Source organism: Ostrea edulis, chromosome 1 (assembly GCF_947568905.1).
Source record: "Ostrea edulis chromosome 1, xbOstEdul1.1, whole genome shotgun sequence".
Classification (NCBI taxonomy): Eukaryota; Metazoa; Mollusca; class Bivalvia; order Ostreida; family Ostreidae; genus Ostrea; species Ostrea edulis.
In genome coordinates this window covers 68,101,001-68,116,499 of record NC_079164.1, presented here as the reverse complement: position 1 = coordinate 68,116,499, position 15,499 = coordinate 68,101,001, and the positions used below count along the sequence as shown (strand labels likewise).

General features: G+C 34.3%; 1 protein-coding gene across 16 annotated transcripts in view; it reads left to right on the top strand.

The window, feature by feature from the left end:
• The window catches only part of LOC125645998 (FH1/FH2 domain-containing protein 3-like), a 54,201-nt gene that overhangs the window by 26,313 nt on the left and 12,389 nt on the right, over positions 1 to 15,499 (top strand). For 12 of the 16 annotated variants that reach the window (XR_008800923.1, XR_008800918.1, XM_056157962.1 and 9 more), the window contains 11 exons: positions 3,986 to 4,044; positions 8,547 to 8,614; positions 8,725 to 8,830; positions 10,171 to 10,265; positions 11,094 to 11,205; positions 12,344 to 12,438; positions 12,663 to 12,806; positions 12,942 to 13,003; positions 14,402 to 14,554; positions 14,700 to 14,899; positions 15,100 to 15,123. Coding sequence is in view for 14 of the 16 variants with exons in the window: in XM_056157962.1 (XP_056013937.1) it covers positions 3,986 to 4,044; positions 8,547 to 8,614; positions 8,725 to 8,830; positions 10,171 to 10,265; positions 11,094 to 11,205; positions 12,344 to 12,438; positions 12,663 to 12,806; positions 12,942 to 13,003; positions 14,402 to 14,554; positions 14,700 to 14,899; positions 15,100 to 15,123 (1,118 nt within the window). In the remaining 2 variants the exon portion in view is untranslated. The remainder of the gene's footprint in view (positions 1 to 3,985; positions 4,045 to 8,546; positions 8,615 to 8,724; positions 8,831 to 10,170; positions 10,266 to 11,093; positions 11,206 to 12,343; positions 12,439 to 12,662; positions 12,807 to 12,941; positions 13,004 to 14,401; positions 14,555 to 14,699; positions 14,900 to 15,099; positions 15,124 to 15,499) is intronic. The other 4 variants (XM_056157972.1, XM_056157953.1, XM_056157951.1 and 1 more) reach the window with 1 other exon arrangement.

Below are 15,499 nucleotides of genomic sequence, written 5' to 3'. Positions count from 1 at the left end.
AGAGCAATATGCAAATACATTTAGATCTTTTACAATGAGTACACAGGGAGATTTGATTACTTTGTCATTAAGTATACTAAGAGTACTGTTTAAGTAACCATTGCAGACTAATGAAGAGGGTGGAGACCCCAATCTTGTGACAGATAACAATTTTATTTAAGGAAAAGCCACTTGCAATAATGGATTCTTTGCCAAAGTCTGATCTAAAAATAAAGCACATCTGAAAACTTCTTGATGATAACCAATGCATCTTAAAGTAAAAGTTGATTATTAAGTTTTGGGTCATTGACTGGGAGGGATGGGGAGGTGTTAATCTGGTGTGCTTCACATGTCAGCTTTTATTTTCAAATCCACAATACCTTGTGAAAAGTTATGGGAACAATCACTGACTTGAAAAACAATACTTGCATACTGAAGTCTTGAGTTTGAAAATTATGTCACTGCATACACAATAGGCATTCAATCTAGGTGTTAAAGACACAGTAAAAGTTAGAAATTAGATGTAAAAGAAATGGAGATAATAAACATTGCATGACAGTAATAGTTACTATTACACAAAGAAAGGGCTTTACAATACTCTCAGATTATATCTAGAACAAGACCTTAAAGTGCCAAGTCATAAATTGGTTTCATCTTTTCATTTTGTCCAGGTATGCCAATTGTCTAGGGCCATTGTTCAGATTTATTACATTGTAACTTTCTTGGACTTGAGATTACAAATTAGGGATTTAATCACTATATGAAACCAGTATTGGGGTATCATGTGGGTACATTCCTAGCTTATGAACCCACAATTATGCACTTCAACTAACAGAGGCAAAATATGTGATCATCTTCAGTGTCGGATATTGACTCTTCATATTCTCAACTTTAATCATTTTATAGCATTGATATAAGTTTATTTGTGTATCATTGAACAAATAAAAACACTTGAGGGACTTTGAGAGTTGTCAAGTACTCTCTTCCCAGTAATTCAAACATTCAAGATGTCCATGAATTATCAGTGAAAATAGGAAGTAAGCACTACATTACTCATCACACATAAAGCCTACTACTGCTTTGGCACACAATCTTGATTCAGTCTCCTGCATGTTTTGTTGATGAAACATTGTCTGTGGTCATAAGAATTCAAAGACAATATCTCCAACCAGCGGATGTAAGCAGAGGAGACACTTTGATTTGAGTGCTGACTAGGCCATGCTGGGTACTGGCAGATAGTCAAGGACACTGCAGTAATAGCCTACTTGCATCAATCAGCAAAGCTGATGTTGGCCCAGTGTTCACCCAGAACACTGCAGAAAAGTGTGGATGCCTGCAAAACAGTGTGATACCTAGGGTTTACTTTGCCCATTGTCTGTCTATCTGTCTGTTATAACCTTAGAATTTTGTTAAGTACTTTAAGAGATGGGGCTTTATTTAACTTGTATAATTCTTGTGTTAGGGTCGTGTATAATTACGATGGTTAATCACAGTCAACACACATGTTCCTTGGAAAACTGGAGTGGCTACTAAAAAAGTGATAGCTTTGAACTCCATTGTCAAGGTCACTTGCTGTATTTTTTCATGCTCCATGTTTCTGTATCAGTTTTATATCTGATGTTAGTGATCTGCCAGCAGTCTATACTTCTGGCCTTGGGATCTTAGAGCCAGGATTAGATGGAAGGATCTGCTCTGAAACAAGATCTTTTTTTATCAGTATAACTGCCTCCGTGGTTGAATACCTTCAAAACATCATACACAAAATGACATAATTTAAGGGAAAATACTGGCTCCAGTCTCGTCTTACAGTGAACGATAATCTTTTGTTTAAGTAAGAGATTTAAAGAAAACAGTAGTAACAAAGAATTATGAAAAAATTTGTGTTTAGAATTTTCTAAAAAGTAAACAAGTGCAATGTGTTACTCTCAGTGATATGTGGTACTTATTTCAAATTCTATCATAGTAAGCTGGCATTTTTAATATGGCTATAAGCATTTAAGAGAGACCTGTATATAATTTGAGAGTGGTTGTTTGACAGGTTAGAAGTATTTTGCTGAGAGGTTTCACATCTACAGTGTTAGTTTTATATACAGGACATACCCAGGAATTCTTTACATACACTCACTGCCTGAAATTGAAGGCAGTCTTCCAAAAAATGAGTTAACAGTTTAGATTGTAGATATACGTGGAATGTCCATATTTTGGGCAGATGTCTGGTGAAAAGCTTGATTATATATATTCAATAAAATATTGAAAATATCTTGGCAATATGCATACGTATATATACATATTAAAAAGATTTATAATGTACTTGAGGTAGTATTTTTGCCCATAGTACAGAATTTACTTTCTGTTTCATTGAATTATCATGACTTCCCTGCGTTGTTTTTCCCAGAAGACGTCCCAGCACTTTGAGGTACGTATTTTCCCAGTCAGGAAATGCAGTAGACGTGTATGTTTACCTGTAATCCTGCAATGTCATGAATCTGGACATATTCATTTGCATACAGAGAGACAACCTGCATGATCAATTATCCGGCAGGAAAGTGCACATCATAGAAATGTTTAATATGAAAAATAACCTTACTGTAATTATCATAATTGTATACAACATTAATTTCGCACTTAGGTAGAAAGGATATATATATGATGTTTCCCCCATAGATTTATTTTAATTTATAGCCACGTTCAAAGTATGGCGTAAGGCTGCCTACTGTGAACATGTATTCCAAGATTTGTTGATAATTGTCATGTTTGGATAGTAGATGATCATTCACTTCCAATATATAAGTCACTGCATGTCTATTCAGTAGCTGACACTTTAAGTATGGTATTTATAAGGCAAAAAGACGTATACCATTTATGTATTTTGTATGTGGTCTATAGGTATTTAGAATGGAGAACATGTGATCAACCTGATATTTAGAATGACATTGTGTCCATTGTGCAGGTTTAAAGACTTTTAATTGGGCATATATAGTACTATGCATTTAAAAACAGTTGAATCATTTTGAGGATTCACTAGGTCAACTTACCACCTACATAGTTGACTGTCTTGACAAAGCAAACAGATTTATTTTTACTATATATTACTAAAAGTAAACACTTGAGAAATGTCTTCCTATGAAATATATTTGTCAAGCCCAGCAACAACCTTTTCAGGATATTGAAATCAAGTGAACAATATTAGGCCTATTTTGTTTTTATGAGAAACTCTTTAGAGTTTAAATAACATTATCATTGTAAGGATTTGTCATTCCAGTTAAACCTGTTTTGAGGAATAGTTAGAAGTGTAAAAACCACCCACACTGAGATTTTATTTAGATGCTTTTACTCATTGTCACAATGTTGTTAAAATCATGACAGTGATGACTCTGATCTATCCTCTCCATCGCCAGTAAAGATATCTATCTCCAATACTGACACATTCTTCAAACACCATGTTTTACAATCCATTTAATTCTTTTAGATTTAAACAACACCCCTGAAAAAGACATTTATTTTCATTTGAAAACTTCCTCAATTAAATCGTTAGTCAATAGATTGGAGTACCTGTAATCCAGACTTGTGAATGTTAAAAATTTAAAGTATTTTATTTACAAAAGTAAGCATTTTACACAATTGGTTTGATTTATTTGTAAGAGCCTAGTGTTTCAATAGGTGATTGCTTAGTAAACAAATTTTAAAAGAAGAAATTCTTCTACGAAGGAGTATTTATATATTACATGTATATATATATATGTCCTGTCAAATTATATTTTTACAGTTTCTGTTAATATACATGGATATTATTGAATTGTGTGCTGTATCCATCTTTAATATCGGAAAATATCGACATGCAAATATGACATATTTCCTTTGAGAATGTGGACTTGGGGTAAAAGATGTGGAGAGTGGAGCAATTAATTTAAAACTTGTACTTCTGAATTACTATATCCCAAAATGACGCATAGTAATTCCTAGAAATTACATTGATACTAATGGGAATATTTTGTTACTTTTCCAGGAGGAAAAACGCCTTGATACTGAGGACACAGCTAACAGTTCGGGTGCACGCAGTGATCGGTGGGTAGATTTCCCTTTTCTTATACATGTTGTAGTTAAGTGCAGATGTTTAGGTGTTGAAGAAATCCTGTTCATGTCTGAAATTTTCATATTTTTCATGGTGAAGGATGTATTTGGCAGATTTATCCTGTCACAGTTTCCTTACAAGTTCATTCAGTCAGTGTTTTCTGTTATTGTCAGTTACCCAATACATGCACAAGGTACTTTGTTGCATTTTTGGCTTTGAATAAATTTCTATGTTGTTGTCATCAAATGGCTCTAATTTTCCTTATTTAACACTCTATTTTTTATCTGACATTTATATGAATCATAAGTAGGAAAGTTTCCCTCTTATATTTGCTTTGCCTAGAAACTTTCAACAATTCTTTTGGCGTCTATCCCATATCTTATATAATTTATTTACTTCACTGGCATCAACCTCACTATGAAGTCTGCTACCCTTGCACGTACACCTGGGACAAAAGTTATTTCTGAGGTGCGATCGTTTGTGCAGTGTAATTTACTATTTACTCTGAAATTTGACTTCTTAATTAAAATTATCAGATTTTTTCAGACAAATGAAAGCTCTTTTTTTCAGAACGTTTTTGTGATTACATCCTTGTTATTTTTGACACCTGTTTTGTTGTGTTCAGATTAATTTCTTGTGATGGTACTTTATGCTTTTAAAATTCCCATGAATAAAAAGACTGACACTCGAGAGTGGGATTAGACGTTTAACAAACTGGCAACCCTTGTGTCGACTGTTGTTTGATATACCAGTCAGTGTCTGTTATAAAGAAAACACAGACAGAACCATTTGCCAGATGTAATCTAATTTTCTGCTTTGTTACCCACCTTATAAATCTTCAATTTGGCATGTTAGGATATCCTTGAGCTGAAAATACGGGGTCTATTGGTGAAATTACAGTTGACAGTTTACATAGAGAATAACAAGACTGAATTACTCCAAAAGCCTTGCAGAATGATCTTATATATATATATATATATATATATATATATATATATATATATATATAACTGAATGAAATGATGACATGTGAACTAAAATTTAGGTCGATTGGAAAAAAGAAACATTGATTCATTACAGAAGCCATTCTAAGTTAAAAATAACCCCAAAACTGATGAAATGTATCAGGAAAATATTTTATTTTCGTACACATTGTAAACTCTTGGAAGAAGCTTTCAAAGATATAAACCTTGAAGATAAGAAATCTGGTATCATTTGAAGACACCCTACTGATGAAACACCGATAAGCAATCTCTGTAGCTTCCTGTTGGAGCCTGCAAAGCTTCTCCCACACAATGATCTAAGGCAAAAACTTAATTCCAAGTTTCATGAAATGATCATTGAATTTCTTTGAAGATTTACATTTTCCTAGAGTAAGCAGATATTTTCTAATGCACAAAGCAAGGTCTCACACAAAATTCTGATGCTGTTGATTCATGCACATACATGCACTTGAATTTCCATGTAATACCTGAATTGTTATTTTCCATTAATTACAATATCATTTTGGTTTGTTGCTGTAACTGAAATGTAGAAATTATTTTTAGATGTTAATAAACCTTATCTGATAGCAATTTTCTTTTGAGTAATTAACTTTTTGTATTTTAATCAAAACTGTACGTCATTATCTATGGCACCTGGCTGTTTCCATCATTAGCAGATATACAGGAAGTTCTACGATTAGTTACATCAACATAACTGATAAAAAAAACAACTAAATCTTTACTACCTGACCGTGCCCCTTGACCTATACAAATAAAAAAAATCTGTTGAATACTGTAAAGTTAAATCAGTTTAGACTCCCCTCCTCTTTGTCAGATAGGAAATGGTACAGTGTACTTGTGTTGGTAATAAGACTCTTAATGTCTCTTGTTACTCGGGGTATATACTAAAATTAGACGTCAAGGTGACATTGACAATACAGAAGTTTTTTTCCACTGTCTGCATCTTTGTTCTTGTCAATTCTGGATATATTGCCATTTGATGTGGAAATAGGATTTTTAAGGTTTTAGAGAACGAAACTTGAGCAGATTTGACCATGTTTTGCATCATGGGTTACCCTCAGGTTCAGGGTAAGATGCCGACTGAACTTGGTGTATTCTCGGTTTCCCCATTAACTAGGGGTGATAAAGGGCAAGAAAAGGGAGAGAATGTTCCTGAGAATTCTACAGCTTTGGTTGGTTACAACACTGTTAAAAAGGGAAAGGATTCAGAAAGCAGTGGCGTTCGGATGATAAATGGTCATGTCCACAAGGATTGCAGAACCATGAATGAAGCACCTATGGTGACAGAGGACTCTAAGGCAGCTAGTACTAGAAAGGGTGTCCCAGGAAATTCAATTTGTAAGGATCCGGAGGATGTGCCAGAAAATTCAGTTTGTAAGGATCCGGAGGATTTCAAGGAGTCAAAAGCCATAAAAGAGGGTACCAAGGCTTTGGACAAGACATGTAATGATTCTTGCAACAAGGAGATCGATAAATCAAAAAGTTTCTCAGATGTTCAAAAGGAGTGTATTGATAAAGGTCCCCAAAATTGTAGAACCCCAATAGGGGCCCTGAAGGGTTCACACAATAATGTGTCTGAGGAAAAGGATGCAGTATCAAAAAGAATTTCTTATGTTCTCCTACTAGGTGAGTAAAGTTGTCCTTTCCAGTTCAGGCAGGTACCTAAATGTTTATGAATGAAACATCCTATAAATTGAATCTTTGTCTACACAGTGATTAAGCATGAATTAAGGATAGCAATGTAATGCCTGTGACAATTTTGATCAGGTTCAAAATCAACCTAATGAAAATTTTAGGATAATTTTTATCTAGAGCTAAAATTTTGGAAACATATTTAAGCGTGAAAAAACCGTCATCTGAGGAAATATTGGAGGACTTTATTAGGTTGAAATTGGAAATATTAACACCTGTCAAGGAAAAGAATGCTGACATGCCCTGAGGTATGCATGTATCTGTGAAATAAGATATCTTTCCAAGGGAGGTAACCACCTACACCAGAGTTATTTCCCCTTTGGCTTCACAAATGTGGGTCATTTACGCATTATCCAGCTAGTTTGTCACCGCTTTGTGAGATTATGACAGAATTCAGCCTCAGAGCTAGTATATCAAGTATATGCTAGAAGGTAGTCATGAAGAAAAAGGAACAGTTCTCATGTGTTTGACAGAGGTGATAAAACAAACAGTGGGCATGCAATCCTTTCAACAGTAGATGTGACATGTTGGGACGTCTGAGTTGTGAACAGAGGCGCGTAATGCAAACACATCGCTATAAAAAACAAAATTCACTAATTTATGGGGCAGTCAAAAATGAATTTTGTAGATTTTTCATGGCTTGAAGATTATCAAATTTAGAGTCTGTGGTCTAATCTCTTAAGCATTTGTTGTATTGTCTGTAGAATGGGACATATGTCAAGAATATTGGCAGTTCATTTAACTTGGTTTGTGGTCAGGACTTGTGAGGTCTTAACAAGGTCAAGATTCATCAATATTTGTAACAGACTGTTTATATAATATATACATTTACTTGTTATCGTCTAAGGGCAGGATAAGGAGGGATGAAATCAGTGTTGAGGTTTACCAATAACTTTTTGTGTATTCAATTTAAGAAGGGCCTCAATGTTTATCCAGCAATTCAAGTCACCAGGTCTTATGGCAATTGTTTAAGATAGAGAAATCTTTGATCATTGATGGATGCTATGCTGATTGGTACTTACGAGGTGACAAGACATTTTTATTATAAGAAATCAGAGGGCACTTAAATCTGCACAAAGGTGGTGATGCCACTTAGAGGCATTAGTCCCCCAGTGATTTGTGGGTACTTGTGTATTTCCACATATCATGTATAGTTTTGATATACCTGTGTGTTTACTTGGTGATGTTGAAGTGGGGGATAGGTGTTAGTCTTATGTTAACCATAGCTTATGTCCATGCTTTAAAGATAATGGCAGAGATCATCCTGAAATGTTTACATTTCCTGTACGTTGCAACAAAATACAAGATAACTTTTCACTTTGCTTAACACACTATGTATTTCACATGCACGTTACGTCAGTGTTTTTTAAATAACCCTGTTCTTGAGGATAATATCAGTCGGACAGCAGTTTAATAAGTTTGCAGGTGTAGAGATATACGGTGTAATAAAGAATCCAAATATATATATATAGAAGTTGTGAGTCACTTCCTTTACAAATGATCCGAGTTTTAAGCCAGTGCCAACAGTGGATTTATATCTCTAATCCTGACCCATTACTTGCCTCTTGATAGAAATCTCCAGTTGATTCCAGTGTTTAAGATCATTTCATCTATTCCCTTTATAATTGTATACTGAGGTTTTTGAAGAAAAAAATGGTTATGATATTTCCATCAACATGAATTCATTATCACTCAATGTGTTTGCCATAATGCCATGAAATTAACCTTTTTCTGTTGCTTACATGCAATTAAAATTGCTGACACAGCACATAAAGATTATTACATCTTTCTATTTGTAGAGAAACTTTTGAATTCTCATGGGAGAGAGTTGAGGCGTGCACTGTTTTCATTAAAACAGATATTTCAGGTAAAACTGCCTACATGTCTGTCAGTTTGACTTATGCATATTTTACTGTCGTAAACAAACACCTACTTTCTATGCGTTTAATTGTACTTATTGATGTTTGTGCGTTGCAGGATGACAAAGACTTGGTCCATGAATTTGTGAACAACGATGGTCTGGATTGCCTCATCAAGGTTGGATCTGAGGCAGACCAGAACTACCAGAATTACATTCTCAGAGGTATAAAGGCTCCACAAAATACTGCAGCCTCGCTAGTATTTCATCTCACTTGTATAGAGATCAATTAAATCAATGGCAAATGTATGATCAAAATAGCATCTGCTACATAGTATAAGTTCACATTATATACATGTATACACAGACCAACTGATGTGGAGAAATTAAGAACTCAAAAATACCAGAAACTTAGTCCATAGCTCTTGTTCTCGTGATACTGCAGCCTGTACAAAATGGATATCACCTTAAATTTAGATAATATTTATCAATTCCATCACAAAACATTGGTTATCACCTGCTAAATGTATTTACCTGTAGAATTAATAATAGGGGATGCATCGCAATAGGAAGTAAATATTGAATGTGAAGCGAATCCCACACAGAGGGAATTAAATTTAAAGAATTTAAAGAGCAGTCTGATATGCAAATATTGCACAGAACACAAACAGTAACATGAAAGAAATTTATGAGTTTATATTAGGAATTTTCCATGTTGATTTTATGCACAAGGATCTGCAAGGGGGTTGAATTAAATGTTGATATTGCAGAAGAAATATGAGTAGACTAAGTACTTTTATTAGGGGTAATTGTGAAGGGAACATGCCCTGATCGGGCAGAACTATTTACTCAGGACTACAACCCATTCCTTTGTAATGAAGTCTGCTTTGTTAGTCTTTAAATCGACCCCCATATAATGTTTAGAATATCAGACAAAGATTTCTCCTCTTAGCCACATTTACAGATTACTGTGCATTGTGATTCAAACAAACTACAAAACTAGCCTAAAATCATGACCTAGATTAAAGTACTTAATGACAGTAAACATGTCCTGTATGTTCAAGTCTTTGAAGTGATGATTAACAATATTGACATCTTGATAAAAAGAGTATGCTTAGACACCTGAATGTGGAATAGACACAATTGGTTTTTTTTTTTAAAGACTGCTATATTCATAATTCTGTAAAGAGCTATAAGATTGTGTATGATACAGATAATGTAGATTGTTATTGTGAAAGATTTGATTTATGCACTATGAAGACAGATTTCACTCTGTGGGATGTTTTCTTACCTGTTAGAAGGAAATCAGTCTTACTCAGTAGGGAAAAAATAATGATAGTCTGTGGCCAAAATATAAATTCAGTACAAAAACTACACATGCTTGCTAATTTGTTTTATTTCTCAACCTGTCATAATTAACCAGTAACTGCAATTAATCAATTTACATAATACAGATCAGTGAAGTATACTGTTCTGTAAAGGGAAATAGAATAAATGTTAGCATTATTTATGTCTGTTAATTTTGGCAGATCTGTTTAAGCACATTTCTACTTTTGGGATTTCAGCTCTGGGACAAGTCATGTTGTATGTAGACGGTATGAATGGCGTTATAAACCACCCAGCTACCATTCAATGGTTGTACTCGCTACTGGCGTCCAAGGTACGATTTAAGAGTTTATTCTTACAAGGAAAAGGTGCAAAACCATGGCTTATACTTAGTTATTCCTGAAGAATATTGTATAAGGTGTTTACAGAATCATCTCCTCATCTTCACCTTTCAATGCACCCTTGAAAAAAATATTCTAAGAATATGGGGAATAATTTTATCACTATTTTCATGTCTTTTTCCCAATTAAAAAAAAATTGATTTGTTAATCCTCTTTGTTACCATTAAAACTGTATACAATATATACTTTATAATGTTATTGTTACATAGATAAATTTTTAAAAATTCAGCAAAATGTTACACAGATATGTCATTATGAGAATTTTTGAGAAAATCGAGGACCTCCCTGCCCAGTGCTTTGATCCTTTGATTCAGCGCTCTTTGTTACATACTTGTGGTGTGATGTGAGGAGGACAAAACGTTTGAGGTTAATTTGCACAGATTGGGGTTCAGGAAACACCAAGTCTTACTCAGTTGTAGTTGGAATACATGTTGAGTTGGATATGTCTCCATGTGGGCAATTTTCAAGTGTGAACAGAAATACAACGAAACCACATACAAAAATAGAAAATTCCTTGCAACTTCATCACATTTAAAAGATACACCCTTCATTCAAAATTTGATTAGTGTTAGTCCCGAGTCTCATAGACGCATAATAAGAGCTTCATTTTCCCTTTTGTTCTGGGACTTAATCTCTATATTCGATGCTAGTATTGATTGGCTTCTGAGAAAAGTCTTGCTGTTACACAAAGGAATAAGACTATTGAAGTGTGATTCTGTCAGACAAAAGAATATAACCATTCCAATGATGATGACTTTCAGTTTCGTCTGGTTGTGAAGACATCACTGAAGCTGTTGTTGGTGTTTGTGGAATATACCGAGTCCAATACAGATATCTTTATCTCCGCAGTGAAAGCAGTAGATACCAAAAGAGGTAAAAATCTAAAATCTGTAATGGAGAGTGTGAGAGAATTGACCAGTGGGATGTACTTGTTTTTGTTTCAGATTAGCTCCACTTAATCAGGGGAACTATGCCTCTGTGTTCTTATCCTGCTATAGACATGTTTCAAATACTCCACTGAAGAGCCTAGAGGCAAAAATGGCCATGGATCTTTATATAATCCTTTGATTTTCTATAAGATGGTGTGTTTAATGTTAAGAGAGTTGTTATTTCCTGGCAAATGTCATTCACATTCTGATTAGTACTGTAAATATCAACTGTCAGTTTCAGCCATTGAAATGTGCACAAGCAAACACATTGGACAGTGTATGGAGTTCAACAGTAGTGCTTCTCAAAACTATGATCTTGTGTTGATCATTTAGTGTTTCCTTATTACAACTTCAGGTTTATTTAATGAGAAGGGATATTTAAAAATACTTAGTTTTTAAAATTACTGTAGGAAACATATCAGATGCATCAACTGCCATCTTAAAAGTACAAAATGAATGAGCATGGTTTGCTGGCACTACAAGTTTGCGTGCTAACCGAGTTAAAATCATCTCGGGTTTCCTGTTAGTGTGCCACAGAATAACTCGCACAGTTACTTCATATACAACATCTGTGTTTGACCCAAAGGTCAATTTCATGGCTCATTGAAACCAGGCTACAGATTAAGATTTTTATCCAGAATCTTGCAAAAGAAATTAGGATATGTTGATTTGACATGATGTTGATAAAAGTATCAAGTTTCTTTTTATTTGTCCCCAGGTATTTAAAAAAAATACTTCATTTCAAGCATGACATCAACAGGTATTGTTTGATGCCAAATTTTACCTGAAATTTTTATGAAAGTGGATATTGAGTACTGGTTATTATTTTTAAATTTTTGTTTGATAATATAACTTGATTAGTGCTATTTAATTCTGATAGAGGATCCCAAGAAAGACAACTCCTGTACAATTTGAAGCAAATTCAAACTGCCTCTCCACAACATTATACTTTAAACTACTCTTATATAAAAATATGAATCTGAATATATGCCATCTTGCCTTTAAAAGGTGTTGATGATATTTGATGTGATTTGTGTTGTTGTCAGGTTGATGATATTTAATGTGATTTGTGTTGTTGTCAGGTGTAAAGCTTTGGTCCAATATCATGGGGATCCTGGATGAAAAGGAGGGAGGAGACACAGAACTTCTTACCTATGCCATGACCCTAGTCAACAAGGTTAGTAGGTCAACTATATACCATATATTATAATGTAAAATGCATTTGAGAAAAATGGAAACGATTATAAAACATGATTTAAAAACGTTAAAAAATTATGGCAACTTGCATGAATAAGGATTGTAAATTTGTGTAGTTATGCAAACCAAGAATATTGTAATGTGAACATCATCATATCACTTCAACAAAGAAAGTTTTGACAGTGATATTCATATTTATCATAGGTTCTGAATGCCATCCCAGACCAGGACACCTTTTATGATGTCACTGATGCATTTGAGGAACTTGGCATGGAAAGAGTAACTCAGAGACATATGAACAGAAACGGAGCTGACCTTGACCTTTTAGCACAATTTCAGATTTATGAGGTAATTATTTTAGCAAGAGAGAAAACTGAAATTGAAATTACTGATGGGGTATACAGAATGTGAAGTAAGCTAGTGATATGGCTGCATGAAACATTTGCTAGCAAATTGAATGAGTCTGTGTACCAAATATTGCAGGCTGCGTTGAAGTCAGAAGACGGGGAAGAAGATGGAGATCAGTCGCAGATGGAAAACCTCAGGTACTGAACTTCTTATTGCTCCGTTTTTAATACTGTTATAAACTTCAGTTACGTTAAGTTTCATTCAGTTACATTAAGGTTCATTTATTTACACTAAGTTTCATTTATTTACATTAAGTTTCATTCAGTTACATTAAGCTTCATTCATTTACATTAAGTTTCATTCATTTACATTAAGGTTCATTCATTTACACTAAGTTTTATTCATTTACATTAAGTTTCATTCATTTACATGAAGCTTCATTCATTTACACTAAGGCCACATCAAATCGATTCTCTGGTTCTCAGACACCACCGCCCCCCAAAAAAAAATCGGCCACTGACACAAGTTTATTGCTGCCCCGGAAAAAAATCGCTGCCGCCTGTATTTGATCCGTCAAAATAAAATTCGTGTTTTGGCGCCAAAATCGTAAAACGCCTTGCTGAATAAGACGTGCTGCTTTAGTTGATTTAAACAATATGGCGACAGAAACAGTTCTTGTCAGCATTGAGATTATTTTTAACTCAAGACAGATTGTTCCATGGACAATTATACCGGTAGACTCGTCCTTGACAGTTGATATGCTTTACAAGAAAATTCTAGGCGGTGAATTTAAAGAAATTGAAACCGTGAAGGAACAAATTGATGAAAGCAAGGCCGAGTTGAAGTATGACGTTTTCGTAGGTCGAAACAAAATGGCTGACAGCGATAAGGTTTTTTCAACAGTTAATACATTTTATTTACAATTCTTTTACAAATCATGACCATGCCAAACATTTACAGAAAATAGTTTTTGGTATACTTGAATAAAATGATAAAAAAACATACTATTTTGTATTCACTTTATTTGCATAAAGATCTACAATATAAAAGCATGACATACATATAAAACAAGACAAGAAACAGAATGAAAAGAAGCTATACGGTGTTGAATACCATTTGTAAACTCTAACTTTCTTCACAACACAAAAAAAAAAAGACTGGCAAAAAATCCCTACCCATTTGTGACATGGAGATAAACTGAAAAACTAAACCCCCAACCTACCTACCTACCCAATTTTTGAAAAACAATTGTCTGAGAACCAGAGAATAGATTTGATGTGGCCTAAGTTTCATTCATTTACATTAAGTTTCATTCATTTACACTAAGTTTCATTCATTTACATTAAGTTTCATTCAGTGACAGAAGCAATTTATCATAATTTTAGTGTTTTGTGTTACAGCATCCTTTTGTCACAAATATGTGAACAAGCTATTTTGTATACAGATTAAGTAATAAATTGGCTCACCAAGAAATTTTACTGGTCACCAACTTTTCCCATCGGTGATTCAGGAAGAGAAATGAGCACAAATAAAAGCTGGATTTTAGTCAAGGTTAAGAGCATGTTGGTGACTGGGATATTGATTTCTCTTTTCAGGAGAACACCAAGAATCAAGTCAGAAGGAGAGATGGGTAGAAAAAGTCGCAGATTTTCTTTAGGAACAGGTCCCAGTAAAATGGCTAAATCCAAAAGTGTACCAGAACTCCATCCTGCTGAAGAGTACAAACTCCGAAAAGAAAAACAGAAAGAGTTTGTATTTTGTCTCTTGAAAAATTGAACGTTATGTAGTATGATAATATTTTATGTAATTAAACCAAAAACAAATGATGAATAAGTCACTTGCATTTAAGAGAGTTTAGTATCCATTGTTGATCTTTTGGTCTGAATCATGTAGACGATGTCAGCTGGTCCCAGAAGAACATGAACAACATGACCAGTTGCCAGATCAACAGATCAGAATGAAAAAGTTTGAGGAACAACAACAGAGTATGGAGGAAGATCGGCCTCCAGATGAACTGGTCTCCCCATCAGAGAACCAGGTGAACGGGACTGCAAATCTAGAATCCAAGGAACCCAAATGTCGCCAGTCTTCTTGTAAGTGTGAGGTTTGCAGTGTTGGTTTTCAGGGAATGGATGTTGTAGAAATGTAACCTTTCTCTATGACTTCTATACTACAGTGTCATAATCCCATCTTTATTTTCAGTTTTGACATAGACTAGGGTTTATGTGTCCTTTTTTTGTTTTTAGCTGATCAATATATCTGCATGGTTCATTTTGTGAATGTCTGTTTTTAGACCCAGCATATGAAGTCAACACTAGTAAGTAAATTTAGGGTTGTCACGGCTTTTTAAGTGTTCTTCACGCTTGTCATCTTTAGTCTTGGAAAAACTCAAAAGATGGCCGGGCAACTATTTTCATTCAATACATGCACTATTCCTGTTTTCTGTAAACTGATTGATATGTGATGGAGGAAAGTTCCTCTTTGACACTAAAACTGAAGAGAGAAAACAAAATAAATATCTAAGAATGTAGAAATTGGATTTGGAAGCTAATGTATTAAACTCTTTATCATTTGTAAATTCAGACAGAAAACAGGAGTTTGATAAACTTAGCTTTGATCCTTTTATTTCTGCTTTCAGTTAATTGAGGCAGAGCAGAAAAATGTATTACCCCAAAAATATAGCACCTCTTGTA